Source organism: Canis lupus, chromosome 26 (assembly GCF_011100685.1).
Source record: "Canis lupus familiaris isolate Mischka breed German Shepherd chromosome 26, alternate assembly UU_Cfam_GSD_1.0, whole genome shotgun sequence".
In the NCBI taxonomy this organism is placed as follows: Eukaryota; Metazoa; Chordata; class Mammalia; order Carnivora; family Canidae; genus Canis; species Canis lupus.
The window spans coordinates 2,750,838-2,769,583 of NC_049247.1; the positions used below are offsets into that span (position 1 = coordinate 2,750,838).

The window sequence follows — 18,746 nt, forward strand, 5'->3', positions numbered from 1 at the left end:
GCTGGATCACTGCAACACATACAAGTTGAAGCTCACATCTGTCACTCCTCCTGAATTCTATTGTGTGTGTGCATCCTTCCCCTGCTCAGTTTATTTTATGGCACCGTCACTTTCTTCCCATATTCCTTAAACATGGAGCAGTAAACCTTTTGCCTTGTACTAGCTTGGGGATTGTCTTGTCTGCTGAGTCCTTTGTCTCGGGCCCACCTGGTATGTGTGTGTGTTTTATAGATCCGACAGGGTGATACTTCTGAATCACTAAGGAAAGTGACCATTTGTCTTGGGCAAAGGTAATTCCCAGTGGTTCTCAAACTTTGCTGTCTATTAGAACTGCCTAGGGAGATTTTAAATCTCTGAATGTCCAGACTGCTACCCATGGCAGTTAAATCAGAATCTGAGTGCAAGATCCAGCATCAGCATTGTTTAACCTCCCCAGGTGATTCCTGCAGGCCACTAAGTTTGGAAATCTTTGGATCCAAATGCCAGGAGAAGATATAAACCATTACTGATGTTTGGGACTCACTCTCCAGCAATTCTGATATAATTGGTTTGGGGTGGATCCCCAGCATTGGTATATTCTACCAGATTTTCCTGTGACCTTGGTTGAGAACCACTGTTCTGGACCTAACCTCAGATGTGCTAGAACCTTAGGAAAACAAAGTGATTTGTCTCGGATACGTCTGACATTTTTCACAACCCCGGCTACACACCGTGGTGGCTTGACTCCACGTGCTCAAGGTGCTTTTGTCCTTGGAATATTAAGCCTTTGGTCAGAATCAGGGTTACCATCTCAGCCCACTGATTTTGAGCACACCTATAGCCAGGTAGGGATTAAACCCATGACCTTGGACTGATGAATATCATGCTCTGACCAGATGGACTCCAGCAGGTATGTTCTTGGCTGCACATCAGTTGGATGCTCCTGCCAAAGTCCAGTTTAATTAGATTAAAAAAATAGTAATGACCATGCAAGGTGGTGATCGCCCAATGACCCCAGCAAATGAAGCAACACTCTCCTATGTTCTGGCTCTGCATAAGGCAGCATCCGATGAAGCTGAGTTGCTTTCAACATGTGGCTCATTTTCCATTTCAAGCTTTATGAATATAACAAGATTTCCCGAGTCCACTCAGACAACATGGAAGCTAGACCTACCTATAAGGATCCACCAATGACCCATTTAGCTTTCAATGTGGAACATAACACTGAAGGGAATATGGCCATAGGGCCAGTTACCTGTTGAATTCCAGCCTTGATGAACCCGGTGCTAAACATGTGATGCGATGAAGACAGCTCACACAGTGTCTCCCAGTGGTGCTCAGGGCCAGGTGCAGAGCAACACAACAGCCCTGCCCTTCTGGAGCTTATGTCCTGATGTAGTCAAACAGGCAATGCATTCATAGTAAAAAGTGATTTTGGGGAGTGACAAGGATGATGAAGTCAAATACCAGGATGGGTCGTTTCAAAGGCTTTATCATAACCCTGGCTCCACATCATGGTGGCTTAAGTGAAGTTGATGGCAGTGGAGATGGAAGGAAGTGGCTGGGTGTGCAGAACATACTGGAACCGGTGCTCCCAGGATGCTCTGATGGACAGTACACAGGGTTGGACTAAAAAATCAATCAGACCCTTGAGGTTCTGGCTGGAGCAACCAGATGCCAGATGGCATGACGTACTGTTTGGAACTCTGAAAGAGGAGAGATTCAAGTGGGGAATATCAAGTGTTCTGTTGGGGACCCAGTGAGTTGGACACACCGCAGCAGAGAAGTCAGGTAGGCAGGAGAATATGTGAGTCAGGAGTTCATAGGAGAGGTCAGGGCTGGAGACATCAATCTGCCAACGAGTGGAACACAAATATCCCAAGACTGGATAAGATCACCCAAAGAGTTTGGTCTTCCATGGTCCGTGACACCTCTAATACCCCCAAAACAGAACCTCTTTGCTATAGTGGACAGTTCTCTATATTTTTGTATGGGTGAGAGGAAGATCAGTGTCCGAGGGCTTGTTCACAGAGCTTTGTTGTGCAGGAGGGCCTATAATCATCTTCGTTTTTATCAAGCATGCCAGCACTCCTCTGTCTTTCACGGAGGACCAGCTAGCCGGCCAGTTGCACCTCTGAATCATGGAATCCTTAGCCTGGATGCTGAGAAGAGACAGGGCAATAAAGCCTTCAGCTGGGAGAGTAGCCAAGAATTTTGTTCCTACTACAGGCAGCACCCTCACCCCTAGCACCTAGAAAGAGAAGGAGAGATCTAAGAAATATTTCCGTGGCCAGTAGTACATCATAGGGCTGAAGTCAATGCATGGATGGCTGTGGTCATTTTAAAAACCCAGACTCACCTTCCCCCATCTTCCAGAATAATCTTAATTGCACCCCCCCCACAATTCCTAATTAGTGTTGGCTCAAGACATGCAAATTCATTTCTGCATTAGCCTAAGAAAAACATAATTAAGAAGTTGTCTGGTGAAAGGAAGAAAAAGCACATAATGAATTCCAGGGCCAAACTACAGATGACTTTTGAACTTCACAGGATTAGCCATACCACTGAATCTTCATTAGCATAGATAATCAAGCCCTGGCTCTCCCCAACCCACGCCCCACCCCCACAAGTCTAGCTGAGTCCCTGTGGCTTAGAGGTCAAAAAAGGACTCAGAACCACTTACAGGCCTTCTGGAGGGTTGGGGTTCTAAACAAGACCCACTTTTAGGTGTGCCTGGTTAGTCAAATGAAGACTGGAGCAGCCCTTTGATGTTTATTAATTTTGTATGACCTTTCCGTACTGACTGAATTAATTCCTTAGTTTCATGTACCATAAAACCAATAGATTTCTTCCAGCCTACGGAAAATTCTGTTGCCTTTGACAATTTGACATGCATTTTTCTGTAGTGATAGAGAAAGGGCTGACAGCTCGTTTAGTTAAAGGCTACAGGCAAAAAACTCCCCCAGTTTCAAAGAGCAAATACTTTATGATATCAAGAGGACTCTATCAACAGACATAAATTAAATATTCATGCCGAGTTTCACAGAACTACTCTTTGGAGCCAAGGAAGAAGTGAAGTTTCTCATAAGAACCATCATTGACATCCACAATTGTCAATCTTGGATATATGTTGAAGGTACTCAATAGTATTTTTGTAATATTCAGATTTTTCTCATCAGGGAGAAAAGTGCATCCCTGGATTTATAATTTCTGACACACACAGTAGCTTGCTTTGAAAAAAGAAAGTTATTAATGAAGCCATTTACTTACTCTTGTGTTCTTAACATCTCCTACATGTTTTAGCTTTAGATGTTGAGATCAGGCAATGTTTGTATCCCAGACTGTTGGATCACACATGTGTTGGCAGTCTAGAAGCATCCATGCAAGGCATCCCAGATTCAGAGCCTCCTGCGGCCAGCCACATTGCACAAAGGAGATGTGAATATTGGTGGAAGGGAGAGTATTCACTACTCCATGCCTATTGACATTGCCCCAGAATTGCCTGTTCTAAGTATTGAAGACAAAGCAGGAATCCATATTTTTGCATATCTCCCAATTTCTAAACACTGTGATCCTTTGAAAATGATTCGATCTGTACAGTTCAAGCAAAACATTCTGTGAGCTGGATTCAGTTCCCAGAACCCTAGTGTACAGTTATTTGAGTGATGTCTGAAAAACAAACTTTTGCAGATTGGAGGACATGTAAGTTCTTTACCTTGAGGAGTATTATTCAGCCATAAAAGGAGTGAAGCACAGATACACACTACAGTGGATAGAGCCTAATGACTGAAGCCTCTTGAAAGAAGCCAGTCATGGAAGACCATGTAACACGTTATTCACCTCCTCCTAAGTGTCCAGAACAGGGAAACTCTAGAAAGGCAAAGCAGATTAGTAATGGCTTGGGGCCGGAGCCAGGATGGTGATCCAGAGAGAAGAATAGCCATAGGGTACAGGGCTTCTTTTCAAGATAAGAATGGTCTAAAGCTGACTGTGGTGATGGTTGTACACATCTTTGAGTATACTGGAAAGTAATGAATTGCACACTTTAAATGGGTGAATTGTGTGGTATATGAATTATATCTCAATAAAGCTGTCCAAAAAAACACAACCATCACACCACCAAAAACTGGAATTCCTCAAGCAAGGAGCTGAAATTTTCAGCACGCGGAACCGACCCACAGAGTCCGGATGTCACCCTATGCCCCTGCCCATCCTACTGGAAACATCCCCCTAAAACTCAATTTGCAAGTTAAATTTATGTCCTATTTCTAGAAGATTCAGGCTGATGGTAATTCACATGTTCACTGAGCCTCTCTTCCTGCTGAGAAAGTCTTGGACATTCTTACACATGACCTGTTGCCAAGAATTAAAAGGAAACAAAAACTTTCATCATTTTGTACACTCCCTCCAGTGCTGGGATGTCCAGCAAGGACTTTAAGCTCACACTTAAAGTAAGGAATATACCGTAGTCTTCTCTCCTCCTTGGAAATCCTACTTTGAAAACACTAATCTTACGGATAAAATTGGCTTAAAGTCTTAAACTCGTTAATATGCCTTTGTCTTACTAATCAAGAGGAGGATAGACAGCCCATTTTGTGGGGCTGAAGGGTTAATCCGAACTCCTCTCCTTAACACAATACTACTGAATACATGGGATTTATACACATCATAGAGTGCTTTTTGAGAAACTCCCAAAGGAGTCCTTTTTCTTCTTTTTTAATGTAGAGCCTATTTGCCTAGCATCCCTAAAGAAGCTCGTGTTATTTTTGTCACTTAGAGTCTTCTGTAGCAGTTAATGTAATAAATAAAAATCTCTATTTGACCACATCCTTGAGGATGTTGAGAATGCTTGGCCAATTGGCTTAGCAGCTTACTGACTTTGAACAGTGGCAGGAACCTGGCCCAAGGATCTCCCCACAGTTACGTGCTCCTCCTGGAGGGGATTTCAGTAATGCGGTCTAATCAGCTTAAGGAGTTAATTAAACAGCTGTCACTTAGCTCCTTAATTCTGAAACTTGATGCTAAATAAGATTTGAAATTAGTTATGCAAAACTGAGCAGTGCTTTTGTGGTACCAGATATCTTCAGGTGGCACAGAATAAAGGAGGCCTCATTCCCAGACAGCAGGGGGTCATGGGGTGACCCCAAGAAATGAACCAGGGTCCTGGGAAAATGCTTGCCTTGCTGGAGAGTGCAAGCAACCAGGCAAGAGTTCAAAATCTCATCCTTTTCATCCAAAAGGGACCTCATGTTTAGGGATGATTATTATCTACCAGAATAGAAGTCACCAAGTAGAGCTTAGAGGTCAGTGTTCCCTGTAAATGTGTTTTGTCTGGAGTTCTCAGTGGTTTTTGCAAAAAGTGAGCCAAATGTGAAAAATCAGATTTCACATAAAAATATTATTGATCCTCAGCTTCTCTCAAAAAATCAGGAAATGTGCAAACCTGAGTTTGTGTTCCTGCAAGGCAAATATTTTGGGAGAGTTAAAATTGTCTCTTGATTGAGCATGAGATCCTGGCTCACCTGGTTATGGATGAAATCAGTTTTGATGCCATGTCCCAGGATACGTGTCTTGGCCAAGGTGAAGTGGCACTACAAGAGTAGGCTGTATGAGAATTGCCCCATCCCTTGAGATGCCTGTGCATCCTTACCTGTGGCTCAGAAAACCCCCTATAAGAAAGGTGCAAATGAGCAGAAAAGCTCAAGATCCAACCTGATTTGCCCCAGGGTCCTGCCCAGAGGTTCCTCCAGAAATAAACCTGATGTAGGTTTCCATGAGGAATGAACAAGGCCAAGGACTCATGATTCTATATGTCATCCAGCCATCCTAGCGCAAGCCTGTATGCACCAGACACTGAATAGAACTCATTGCCCAGGACGGCGAAGCCCTGGCTCATCCAGGAGTGTACGTGCCAAAGTGAACACGGCCAGTGAGAAGGACATGCAGTCAACATCACCTTTGAAAACTCCTGAGACCACTCGAAAAACAGTCTCTAAGCTTCAAAACTTCCTTCTTACCTTCAACATTGAAACAGATTATTGCTCCTTGCTTGAGCACCAAGTGAGGTGGCTGGTTTATTTATGCTTAGGGAACCTGTTTGCAAAAAATACAGCTTTAATGCTCAAGTTCTTATCAATGCTGTGAGATGCTCACACTGGGGGTGGCATGGGTGGTGCGGGTGCTTGCCCACCCTCGTGCTCTCACTCCAGGACAAAGCCTGAGTTCACAGGAGGTCCTCCCCATTATGTGTCCCAGTCTTTCTCCTTTCCTTGCTCCCTGCTTTTCTCCTTCCTTCTCTCTCTCACTTTTCCCTTTTGCCAAGGACATACTGAATTCCTATAAGTCATCATATGTCTTATGATACTACTAACAATAACCAACCTTAATGAAGAATTAATGATGCCAAGGACCGTCTGGACACTTGGCATGCATTGACATACCCGCCCCTCATGAGAAATGTCCAAGATAGAGGGGTAGATAGTACTTGTAACTCCACTTCCCAGATGAGGAAAAAGAGGTACACAGTGTTTAAATAACTCAGAGTCATACGACTAGGAAGTAGCAGAGCTGGGGTTTGCACCCAGACAGCCTGAGTCCAGAGCCTCGCGCGGACACATGAGCAGGCTCCTCCTACCAGATGCCATTTAGATCTTTTAAGACAAAGAGCGGGTATATAATGTGCCCAAGGTCACCTACCTGAGCTAAGTGAGGGCTCACATTGTTCAGGCTGGGCTCCTTTACTCGGGTCCTGCTTCCAGGATGGAAGAAATCCTGAAGTTAGGTGGAGTGGACAGTCCTAACTATGCCAACATGTGCTTTTCTTACCACCTGCCAGTCATGGTTCTAAGTGCCTTTCACATATGCAATCCTTACTTCCAGCTAATAACATGGAAACATTTACAATCCCCACTGTAGAGATAAGGAAACCAAGGCATGGTGCAGTCCCTGGTTTGCCTCCAGTCGTGGACCTAGTAGATAGAGAAAGTAGGGTTCCAAGTCATGCCGTCTGGCTTTAGAGCAGGTGTCCTTTACTCTATTGCCTTCATATAAAATTTACCACATACAATACCTATAATATTATATATAATAAACTGGAAACCATAATATCTATAATAAGCTAGAAACAGTAAGACTTATTGTTTCCACCTGGAGGCATTAAGAAAGAGGCAGCATTCTCGTTGGGCCTTAAGCTTATTCTCTCATGATCATTTTTAATAGGAAGCTCCACTAGTACAAAAAATACAATTTAAGAAATTTATTTATACTTAGTTTTCAAGGATATGTGTACCACAAACAGCCAGCCACCTCTAGCCGCACAGAGCCCTGTGCACAGCAGAGTTGTAATTGCCACAACGGGAAGGAAATTAAGGATTTCCTCCTTTCTTCTGTATTTTAAAAATTTCTCCTCCTCTTTGGTGTGTATATTTATTAAAACAAGCCCTGAGTCTAGCAAAGGAAAAGCAGAAGAAGAGGCCATCTGTAACACCTGGAAACAGGACAGAGTCCTAGGACACAGTTCAACCCTGCAGAGCGGTTCTTCTAGTCTGCTCCCCAGGGGACATTTGGCAAAGCCTGGAGACACTCTCCACGCTCACAGCTGTAAGGATACCATTATTGGCATCTAGTGGTTGAGTCCAGGGATGCTCCTAAATATATGAAGTGCACACAATAGCCTGAAAATGAGGAGTTATCTGGCCCAAAACATCAGTAGCCCAAGGGCTGAGAAACTGCTCCTCCGTGAGCTACACTTGTGTGAGTATCAGAGATCCATTACCAGTTTTCAACTTTTAGATTCAACCTTTGTACAAAGCATGGAAGACTTCATTATATTTCAGACACAATGTAGATGTTATCCACCTTGAGAGCATAAAGGTATCAGCTAGAAATGAGGAAGGTTGGAAGGTCAGGGTGGCAGGAAGAGCAGACGGGAGTTGGAGCCGGGCTAGCACGGTGCATGGAGATTTTGGGTGTCCGTGGCTGTGCGAGGAGACACATGGTGGTCACAGCAGCCACTTATGCTTCCAACAGGATCCTGGGAGTCAGTGGGACTTGTTACAGGGTTTCTGTTAGGGCAGGGGTCCTCTCAAAGGCTTCCTTATGGGCACATCTGAGGAGCGGGCTCCATGAACCAGACCATCTGCACTGGCCCTTCCATGTGCCTGGGCTTCCGCCCACCTTGGTGTCCAAGTTCCTTGAGTAAGCATCACCAAGGAAAAACCCGGCAGAAGCGAGATCACCTTCTCTGGCTGATCACAAGTGACATGGCCTCACCCTCATGACATTCTCAATCACAGGCAGGAATCACTGAGGCCAGGGCAAGCAGAGCTCCTGCCACTGCACAGGATGAGCGTCAAAGCCTCTGCAGACACAACCACTCAGGAATCGATACTTTATCTCTTGGTCAGAGGTATGTTTGCTTAAGTTATAAATCAAGCCCATGGAGGAACCGAAACAGGAATCTAATTATATTGGCTGAGAAAGGAGAGAGAGATGGGATTTCACCTGTCATGCCAAAAACTAGATAATGGCTGAGCTGGCTTTATCAAGAAAGTGTAATGTAGCATGTTGTTTAGATGGATAAAAAGCCTTCTTAATGGTTAGATGAGTCAAGAGTGGTTGCCTCAGGGGAAAAAATAGGGATAAGGAATGTGGATAAGGATGGCCTTTTGTGGCATGTTATGATAAACCTTTTCACAACCGCAGTGTTTTAACAATGACATTGCTTGACCTTGATAAACAATTTTAATTCACATAAAAAAGAATAAGTACCATGGATCTGGCTCATATCAATAGCTTCCATAAGACAGCCTGCATGGAAGGCCTCATGTGGGCTCTGCAGTGTGGCATCTTGCTGCTTCCCCATGGGTGGGAGGATAATTTTATTTTACCTGGTATGGCTGCTAACATGCAGCATTTCTCCATACTGTGCCACAGCCATTAAGCCGAGGGGCTGGTGTACTGTTAAAAATGGAATGGTTTATAAATTTGTTTGCAATGCTGGCCAAATTGGCTGATGCTCCCCACTTACTAAAAGTAGTATACAGGTGCTCACTTCGGTAGCACATACATTAAAATTGGAAGGACACAGAGATTAGCACAGCCTTTGTGCAAGGATGACACACAAATCTGTGAAGCATGTTATTTTAAAAAAACATAAAAAGGAAGATCAAATAGAAGAAGCACACAGGTTATTGATAGTGATGCAGCATTGTTGCTAACGAGATGTATTATTTCTGGGGTCCTGTACTAGCTCTTCTATTTCATGTGTTATGAATAAGAAACCACAGCCCATCCTCTACTAAGTGTTTGTTATCTACAGGGGGTAGAGCCTGGAATGACAGGGCTTGACCAGACAAGCAAAAGACAAGGACAGGATAATGAGTCATTATTGTATTTATTAGGTGATTGATCTTTGTTGGGAAATGAGTTGAAAAGACTTAAGAAGTTAACCACAATTAAGAAACGACACGGAAGCCATGCACAGCTGTGGAGATGTTTGGTTTTGGCACTGCATCAGGCTGGGTCTGCCCAAGCTCATCACAAGAGAAACCAGGAGATGGAGCCAGCCACCAAACACATGGAGGAAATGTTGGCTTCTCATACCTGAACAGTTCAGAACTGAAGGAATATTTTTATTGTTTGGAAGCTGAAGGTGGGGAATGTTATATATTAGACAGGATAGGTTGGGTTATAGTGCAAAAACAAGTATCTCCAAAAGTCTCATTGCCTTAAGGCAAAGAGAGCATATTTATTACTCGTCCTTCACGTCCTCTGGGGGTCAGCAGGAACCTCTTCTCCATACAGCGATGGGGATAACCAGACTAATAGAGGTGCTACCATCTTGTGGCTGCACCATCAGAAATATGTAAGCTCAGTCAGCAGAGCAGCTGATGAGAAACAATGGTAATCGTGCACCAAAGCTTTATTGCCCCAACCCAGAGGTAACAGACAACACTGATCCTCACATTTTAAAAGCTCTAACTATTCACGTGGCTCCAACTCCAAGGGACCTGGGAAATATGGAGGTGTAAATGGCATATTTCCTGAACCTTCCTTTCTCTGCAGTAAACTGGAATCCACTCACACGGTATTCCCGTCAGCATCCAGACTGATTGGCCAGGCGACTCTTCTGATTGATCAGTACTCCTGCCATACCAGGTGCTTTAGGATTTTCCTCCTGTACTTTAAATACCACCTTTGAGTATGATATAACTTGGCAGGAGGGAAAAAATCATTTTTGTACTGGATATGAGTATCTGCCTTTAGCTGTGCAGAATATTGTATTGGTATGAAAACTGAATTCTTGCATCTTATGTCCCTTTGACATCTGATGTCCTAGAATTCAGTCTGCTGTGGACAGAGAATCATAAGGTACTACTTAATTTGTGTTGTTGGAGGTGGAATCAAGAGCAGAGGGTAAACGATGCAATATTATAAAATTTTAAAGAGAATGGATTGATTTAGCAGAATATGCCTTTTTGTACATAACCATCAGGAAGATACCAGAGCATGTTGTGTTGATATAGGTCATGGAAAACTATCATTTGTAGCTGCCCAAAAGGTATCCCCTCTGTGTCCTTACAGCCCCTTGCTGTGTAAATTTCACGTTTTCTAAGTAAATTCCAAAAATCTGCTTTATTCAGCCTCCTTGGGAGAGAACAGAGTCCCTGATGGGATTAGGCTTGTGATTTAGTCTCTGCCAATTAGATGTGCCTGTGTGACACTTTCTCTCCAACGTGGGGAAGAGGAGGTATGTGGGATTTGGAGAGAGGCAGCAAAGGTCTTAAACAATCTGCCTGACTCCCCAGCCTCCTAATCAGGGCAGAGGCAGCAAGTCTGTGGCAGGCCCACCAAGGGTTCCAGACACTGATCTTGGGAGGTCGGTTGGGCTCTGTTTCCTCAGCCCCATCAACGATGCCAAGTCCTCCATAAATCCCTTTCTCCTGAAATGAGCAAGAACAGATTCTGTTGCCTGCAACTAAAATCCTTGAGTCACACGGTATCTCTCAAAACCAAATGTGGTTTCCAAGATGTTCTTGAGGAAGGAGCAGGTATGGGAGAAATGAAACACATATCCCATGCAACAAATATATTAGCAATACAGGAAGTGGCAGAGGTATCAGTAGGTGAGTAACGATGTTGCAGATTATAGGTAGAGTTAAAATGTGCTTGCAGGGCCTTGCAGTATAGCACCCCAGCTGGTGTCCACCCAGTCTGTGTGGCTCCTTGATGCAGGACGTGTCAGCTCGTCATCTCCTGAGGACCTGGACAGATGCCAACAAGCTTGCTGGTGGATCATCTGATGCTTCAGTGGAGCATTTGATATGGTCTTGTTAAGTGAGTGTTCAGTTTCTCCGAGGACTATAAGCAGACAAGAGAAGAAGCATTACTTCTGAAGCCTGCTGTTTGAATTGCTGTAAATTCTGGCTGCAGGTCACCATATAAACAAGAATGCCTGAGCGTGTTCCTTTTATTAAGAAAGTAAGCAAAATACTTACCCCAGCCTTTATCATGGGACGTTCCCTCCCAACACACAAGAACTTTCTAACCACCTGAGTCCATTCCTGGAGCTGTTGCCTCTGGCACCCTGTCCTGTGCCCTTTGCTCTCTTCCACGCTGGACAGTTCCCTGACCTGGCCCATCTCAAGTTATGTCACACCACCTTCCACGTTTTGCTCCAGGGCTTCTCTGACATGCTGGAAGTCCTGCCAAGTGTGGAGTTAACACCTCCGAGGGAATGCACGCTTCCAGGTTGCAGCCGGACCTCTGGAGATGCTAGCTTCCTGAGTCCCCTGATGCAGGCTGGACATACCACCTCCTGTGGGCTGTTCCTCCTTCCCACACCTCATCCCCCACTCCTACTCCTTGCAAATAAATTAACACCGCCTAGAGACAGTCCCAGGCTCTACTGGGGGGAGAATCAGAATAATGCAATATCCAATTTACACATTGGCAAACTGAGGTTGATAATCATTAAGAAATACTAAGTAAGTCTGCATCTCAGTGAGAATAGGAAAGAAACCCTTTGAACCACCTTCCTGATCATGTTTATTAATTAGGGGTTCCTTCTAAGCAAAAGGAACTGATTCTCGTTAAGTTTGGGATTTTTTAACTACTTTTGAGGTATGGTTGACATACACAAAGCTGTTTAATCTATATAACCTGATGAGTTTGGGGATAAATATACGCGCCCATAAAACTAGCATCACTATTGAGGCCACAAGCATAGGCGTCACCTTCCAAAATGTCCCTTATTATCATTATTGTATGTGTGTGTGTGTCAGGACCACTTAACATAAGAATCACCTTCTAAGGAGAAATTTGGTGAAAGAATACGGGCTCTCCCAAAGAACAGATGGAACAACAGAAAAGGCAGGAAACCAGAATGTTCCATGGGAATGCAGATAAGAGAGTAAATGACAGGTTTTCAGGTGCTGCTGATGGGGAATGAGATCCGAGCATCCAGGGCTCCTGCCTGCTCCCCTTGAATGGAATTCCCATCCCTGGGGTTGGATGGGGGGAGGCTGGCAGCATGGCCCCGGGATGCCTGCTGACCCCCGGGCGGCGGGGGGAGAGATGGCTGCTGTGTCTGTTCAAAGGAGAAGGAATGCCTTCCCCTGAAGATAATTGATGTGCTGTGATGGAGAAGAGATTGGGCAGAAAAAACAGAAGCTTCCATCCCAATGACTCATAATAAACGATATTTTAAGGAAATCTGCCTGAGTATTTAGCTGCAGTCCTATCTGGGACTCATGTCCTCGTTAGCGGCCCATGTAGGAAATGCTTCCTTTGTGTGAATCTAAGGAAAATCTGGTTACCAGTTAACTCTACTTCCACTCTCCCAGAATGGTCATCTTCCAGTTTCCTGTCTCAGGGAGTTAAATGATGTGAAACTCTGTGCACTGGGGTGTGGGATGGGGCTGTGGGCCATGGTGACCTGAGGACTCCCCCCACTGGCGCTGATGCCGACCCCACGCCAGCTTCCCATGCGGAGCAGCCACGGTCTATGTGCCAGTTGTTTGTTTTATGGCACGTTAGCCCTTGTATGCCCGCCTCAGTGGGATGCTGTAGCTTCCCCCTGTGATGCTCTTGTTAGGAGGAAGCAGTGATGCTGCTAACACCGCACCTATTTTTATTCCTTCCAACCCTACTCATCTAGCTCAACACACATGGGACCATCTCAGAGCCATATGTTAAGATAGCACATCATCTCCAGAGGGGCCACGGTAACAGCGAAGGCAAAAAATCATTTTCTCCTCCCTCATTAGGGACCATAAGCTATTTGACTTGCTGGTTTCAGCCTAAGACCTGAGATATCTGTTCTCATGCCCTTCTGGAGATCACAGTCCAAACTCAAGGTGAAGACAGGATCACACTCCCTCTGAAGTCTCTTGGGGAGAATCCTTCCTTATCTCCTCCAGCCTGGATGTTCCTCGGCTCCCAGATGCACCACCCTGATCTTCGCCTGACCTTCACAGAGATGCCTTCCAGGGGGCTCTGTCTGTCTTCTCATCTTATGAAGACACCAGTCATTAGATGAGGGCCTCCTCCAGAACGACCTCATTTGAACTTAACTAATTATATCTGCAAAGCCCCTCTTCCCAAACGAAGCTGTAAGGAGGTTTTGAGTGGACATGAATGTTGGGGGGATGCTGTCCACTCTGGTGCAGCTGCCACTCACACCTGTGTGTTTATCAGACACTCAAAGAGGATGGATGAGGCATGGGCCATTGTCATAAATTCCCTAACATTGTTGACTCCTCAACACCAGGGAGACCCAGGAAGTGAGCAGTGTGCTACCCTCATTCCATTGTTGAAACTAATTAGGCACCGAGAGACAGGTGAGCCATCTGAAGTCTCCCATGGGACAGAATCAGAGGCTGGATTTACACCCAGCACTCTGCCCTTGACTGTGGCTTTTAACCACATGCTTTAACCTTAGGAGTGTAAAATATAGCCCCAAATCATGTATCATCTATGTTTGGCCACAGGAAGAAAGGGAAAACCTAAAACAACCTTCAGAATCTGCTGTTTTAAGCAAACTTTTTTGGAAGCCTCACCAAATGACTTCCATTTATATCTCATGGACCAGAACCGTGTCACAGATGAAGGGCAGCCCCCTCCCCAAAATGCAGTAATTTTAGCTGGGCATCTTGCAGCCTCAGATAAAATTGGGGTCTTGCTAGGAGGGCAGAAAGGAAGGTGGACATCAGGTAGGCGGCAAGCTGTCTCTCACACACAGATCAACCTTTGCATGTGTTTTAGAAGGCCCCCAGTGGGATGTTTATCTGCCTCAATCATCTTCATCTCCTCCATTTTAAAATTAATTTGGAAGGGTGAATGTGAATCAGTGAGAATGTTCATGAAGCAGAAAATTAGGATGCTTGAAAGCATGAGGAAATTAAAAAAAACAACTCTTAATTCTGTTTCCAATCCATCAGACCTCTGGATGACACATCATTCCTCAGTTTTATTGCTCAATCCTCTGCTCCATGCACATCCCTTGCACCCAGCACGGCACAGTGCTCCAGACCACCATCCATCAGAGCATCCTTTGAAACCAGGAACAGCTGCTTTACCCGCACACACAGCAGGCTGGACATGCTGGGAACGGTCAGTCCTGGGACAGCTCTCTGGAGACGCGGTATAATTAACTCAGCTCCCTCGCCTCTCCATGGAACTATTTTTAGGTGTATATTTTAGGTAGTTTCCCTGCAAGGGAATGTATGATAATATATCTCAACATATGGAAATATATAACACACATGGTGTATTTTGCAACACGGCTCAGTCCTCGCACTACCCCCAGCCGCCCACTGCAGGAGCTGGCATAGCACACTCACCTTCCTGGCCATCTCTCCCCAACTCCCCTACTGTCACTTCCTGAACCTCTCTACTAAGCCACCCTGGCCTTGAATCCTTGTCCTAGAATCCGTTTCTAGAGGGGATCCAAACAAAGATATGAGCCATCATTGCTCCGGCAAGATCAGAACAGTCATTGTTTTCTTATGATTGTTCCTCAGTTGAATCCCAAGAAAGGTATTTGTGGCCTCTCTTATGAGATTGCCTCAAAGCTCGGTCACTTTCCCCCCCTGTTTTTGCCTCCTCCTGGCCTCTGTAGAGCCTGAAGATCTGTGATCTGTGGGACACCCAGGGAGTCCTTGCTGGTGTGCAGTGTCCAGGTAGCAGAAGGGAGCATGGAGCTACCAATGAGAACTGACACGGTGCTTTCTCAAGACATTCTTGCCTTGCTTTCCTAGCTCTGAGGGGCTGGTTAAGGGTGACCCATGGCAGCAAGGCAGCAGAGCTTCCAGGGGTTTTATGGGGTCTAATCATCAAAGCAGTTGTGTGTGCGTCTCAACCCAAACTGAGGCTATGTGGGCACTTCCACCATCTCTTGCCTAGAGACTTGTGAGCAGCTGCAAATCATATCAGGCTAGGAACTCACAGAGGAGGGGGAAGAGGGGAAAAAATCCAACAAGTGCATGATCAATGGGCATTTAGAAGCTTCTGCAGATTGAGACAGTATAAGGCATGGTCTTTGAAATTCAGGAACATTCCAAACTGCAGTCTCTCTTTTATAATTAAATAATGAAAAAAATATAGATATATAGTTCCACATCCAAATCTAAACCAAATGAGCTAATTATAAGATGAACTAGTCCTGTAAAGGAAAAACAAGATCTTACGTAAGAAATATAAAGTTAACATAAGGAAAACAGTTATGCAATGTTAGGATGATACATTTCTATTCCTTCCTCTGGCATGCTCCTAAATGGGAATTTGTGATTTCACATGAAAATCAAATTAACGAGAACCTGTGCAAGCCTGGCCCTAAGAGAGATATATCACCTAGCTCCCATCCAGGCATCTCCCTGTTGCTCTACTGAGGATGGGCCAGACGAGGTCGGGCGTATAGAAGAAACTCAGTATTCACGCCAACACAATCCCTCTCTTGGGGGCACCGTTGGCATGCAGCTATGGGCACTGAGCAGGAACGCCAGCATGGGCTAGAACTCGGAAGGCTTGTTGCACAGAAGCTGTGGGTTATATGGGGACATTTATCTTCATGTAATCGGCAGAGACAAATCCTGCAGAGGGGAATGAGACCCATTTCTGATTCTTGGGGCACAGTTTTCTCCATTTGAAAAGTGGGTTCCCACGTTGGGCTCCCGGTGCATGGAGCCTGCTTCTCCCTCTGCCTGTGTCTCTGCCTCTCTCTCTCTCTCTCTCTCACTGTGTGCCTATCATAAATAAAAAAAAAAAATTTGAAAAGTGGGTTCCTGTGATGGGTCTCCCAGGGCCCCGTAGGTGGAACTGCAAGGAGACACAGGTGCAGTCCAGGCAGATGCAGAGTGAGAGCTACTACGCGGGGTCTGGGACAAGCAGCCTGAGACCCTGGGTCCGTGCACAGGACAGAGAGCCAGAGACCAGGGAGGCAGAGGGGTAGATTCCAGTCCTCCCGGTTGAGTCCTTATCCACACACCCTGCAGATGTTGTACTGCTTGCTGTAGCCAGCACTACACCTGGCATTGGGGAACAGAAGGCAGATCCAGCCCCACGGAGCTGACAGCCTGGAGGAGAGATGGCCGAGTGAACAGGTCTTAGTAAGACAGCTATGGTGTTAGATGCCATGGAGGAGATTCTGTGCTTGGGTCTCCTGGGCTCTTAGGGGCTTGGAGAGCAAATACAAAGGCAAGTGGGGACATCCTGTGGGACACCCTGAGATGGATGAAAAAGGAAGTGTTCAGCAGGCAAACGCATGTTTTTTGTGAGTGTTTGTGAGTGTGTGTATGTTGCACGCATGTGTCACATCACTGGGGCTGAGCATGTCTTTGGGGCCATGACAGCATTCCAAATGCACACAGAGACCAGGACCCAGTAAAAGCCTGGAAAAGGTACAAGAAAGAAAGACAACCAGAGCGACAGAGTTCTGAGAGTGAGGGTCTCAGCTTCCATGTGCACTCTACACGTTGGATGGGGTGTGGTTGGGGTGTGATTTCGGCTCCTTTTAGGGCCAACAGTTCTCAGTTCTCAGTTGAAAGAGGAATCATTTTGTGGGGGTTCAGACATACTGGAATAGCTAACACATGGACTCAGCCACTAGACATCCTGGGTTCAAATCCCACCTTCACTGTTGCCCAGCTGTGCAACCTCGGGCCAGCTGCAAAGCCTCTCTGAGCTGTCACAAAATGGAGAGAATCCTAAGCCTGTCAGTCTGGTCTGAGAGTTAATACGTCCACTCTTATAAAGCCCTGGGAATGGCCCTTGGCAGGTGGTGAGCTCTGTCCAACACAACACTAACAACACACCTGCTCCCGAGCCGCCGCACGTGCTACCCTTCCCCGTCACCTTCTCCCCATGGACGTTTGGGTGATGGCAGGATGTCACCTCTGGGCGGTGCTGGCACTGGGGTCCCTGGGGAGGCAGGGGGGCCGTCACGCAGGGGGCGGTGTGTGATGGAAAGGTGTGTTTGGTCTTCCAGGAGGCAGAGATCCTGAACACAGCCATCCTCACTGGGAAGACGGTGGCCGTGCCCGTGAAGGTGGTCTCGGTGGAGGAGGACGGCACGGTGACAGACCTGCTGGAGGCTGTGGGGTGCCGCTCATCTGATGAAGATGTCATCAAGGCAAGTTGACATCTCCCTGCCCCCTGCCCCATCCTGAGAGTTGCTGCCGGCTGCCGGCTGCCGCCGTGACAGTGTCTGTGTCCATCAGCCGCTGGGGGGCCCCTCCCAGCCCGCTGTGCTTGTGCCAGGAGACCCTCCTTGGATTGGGATAAAACACCACGTGGAGGCCGAGCCAGGTCATGAAGCTCCTGACCTTTTGTGTTTGCCAAGTGCCTGGGGCCTCTACCCTGCCCCTGGCGGGGGGGGGGGGGTTATGGAGGGCTGGAGGGGCTGGGATGGGGGCACACCTGGACTGACAAGTGTGCGGCCGCACTCTGGGATGACTGTGCGGTCTGTGGGGGTGTCGAGCGCCCAGCTGGGGTCCTGACAGGACCGGCCAGGGGAGGAAGAGAAGACACCATCCCCTACTCCCCTGGCCTACCCGGGAGTGCTCTGCCCTTGGGGAAGTGGTGGGCAGCCCCCTGTTTACATTCCCTGGAGCCCTTTCTTCCTGCCCTCTTCTCTCTCTTTATCACTGAATGCACAATGAGGCAAAACCAAGGCATGCAGGGAGATGCATTGGCTGTGGGTACGGGGATGTGCTCGGCAGGGCACCTTGCGGCATGCTGCAGTCAGGAGGGCCTGGGCTTGTCATGCCCCCTTCTGCCCACTCTGGAGCCAGAGCTGGGGTGGCAAACACTGCCTGGCACCTCCCCTGAGCCAACCTTCCAGCAAACCCCCCCGGGGGTGGCAGGAGGGCTCCAGGTACACGACACACCTTCCCTCTGGTTCCAGCAGCAGTCCCAGCATGGTCGCCCTCCTTGTCTGGACAGAGCTGCTAAGCCCCTCTGCTCTGCTGGGAACATCCAGTGACTGAATCCTCACTAAGTGCCAGGTCCTGTTCACGGCGGTAGGACAACAGTCAGAGGCACGGTCCCTGTCCTGCAGTTGCCTGGAGAGAAGGCAGAGATGGGAAGGACAGACAAGCATCATGACACATCACTCACCCCTGCTCCAGAATCCCCTCTGTGGGTACAGGGCAGGCCGGTCCTCCCAGGGCGCCGACCAGTATCTTGGCTCACCCTTCATTTCTCTCTCTCTCCCCACGTCCAACCCCCAGAAAATCCTGTTGGGAGTGCCTTCCACCCGCCCCTGCTCC

At 46.8% G+C, this 18,746-nt stretch overlaps 1 protein-coding gene and 1 non-coding gene across 2 annotated transcripts in view; both read left to right on the forward strand.

Annotated features, from left to right (window-relative positions):
- TMEM132D (transmembrane protein 132D) overlaps nucleotides 1-18,746 on the forward strand; it is a 525,295-nt gene that overhangs the window by 413,140 nt on the left and 93,409 nt on the right. Inside the window, exon 5 of the mRNA XM_038574733.1 lies at nucleotides 17,465-17,608. Coding sequence (XP_038430661.1) covers nucleotides 17,465-17,608 — 144 coding nt within the window. The remainder of the gene's footprint in view (nucleotides 1-17,464; nucleotides 17,609-18,746) is intronic.
- LOC119866275 lies at nucleotides 9,024-9,127 on the forward strand. The gene has a single exon (XR_005379597.1). It is a non-coding gene; the product is annotated as a U6 spliceosomal RNA (small nuclear RNA).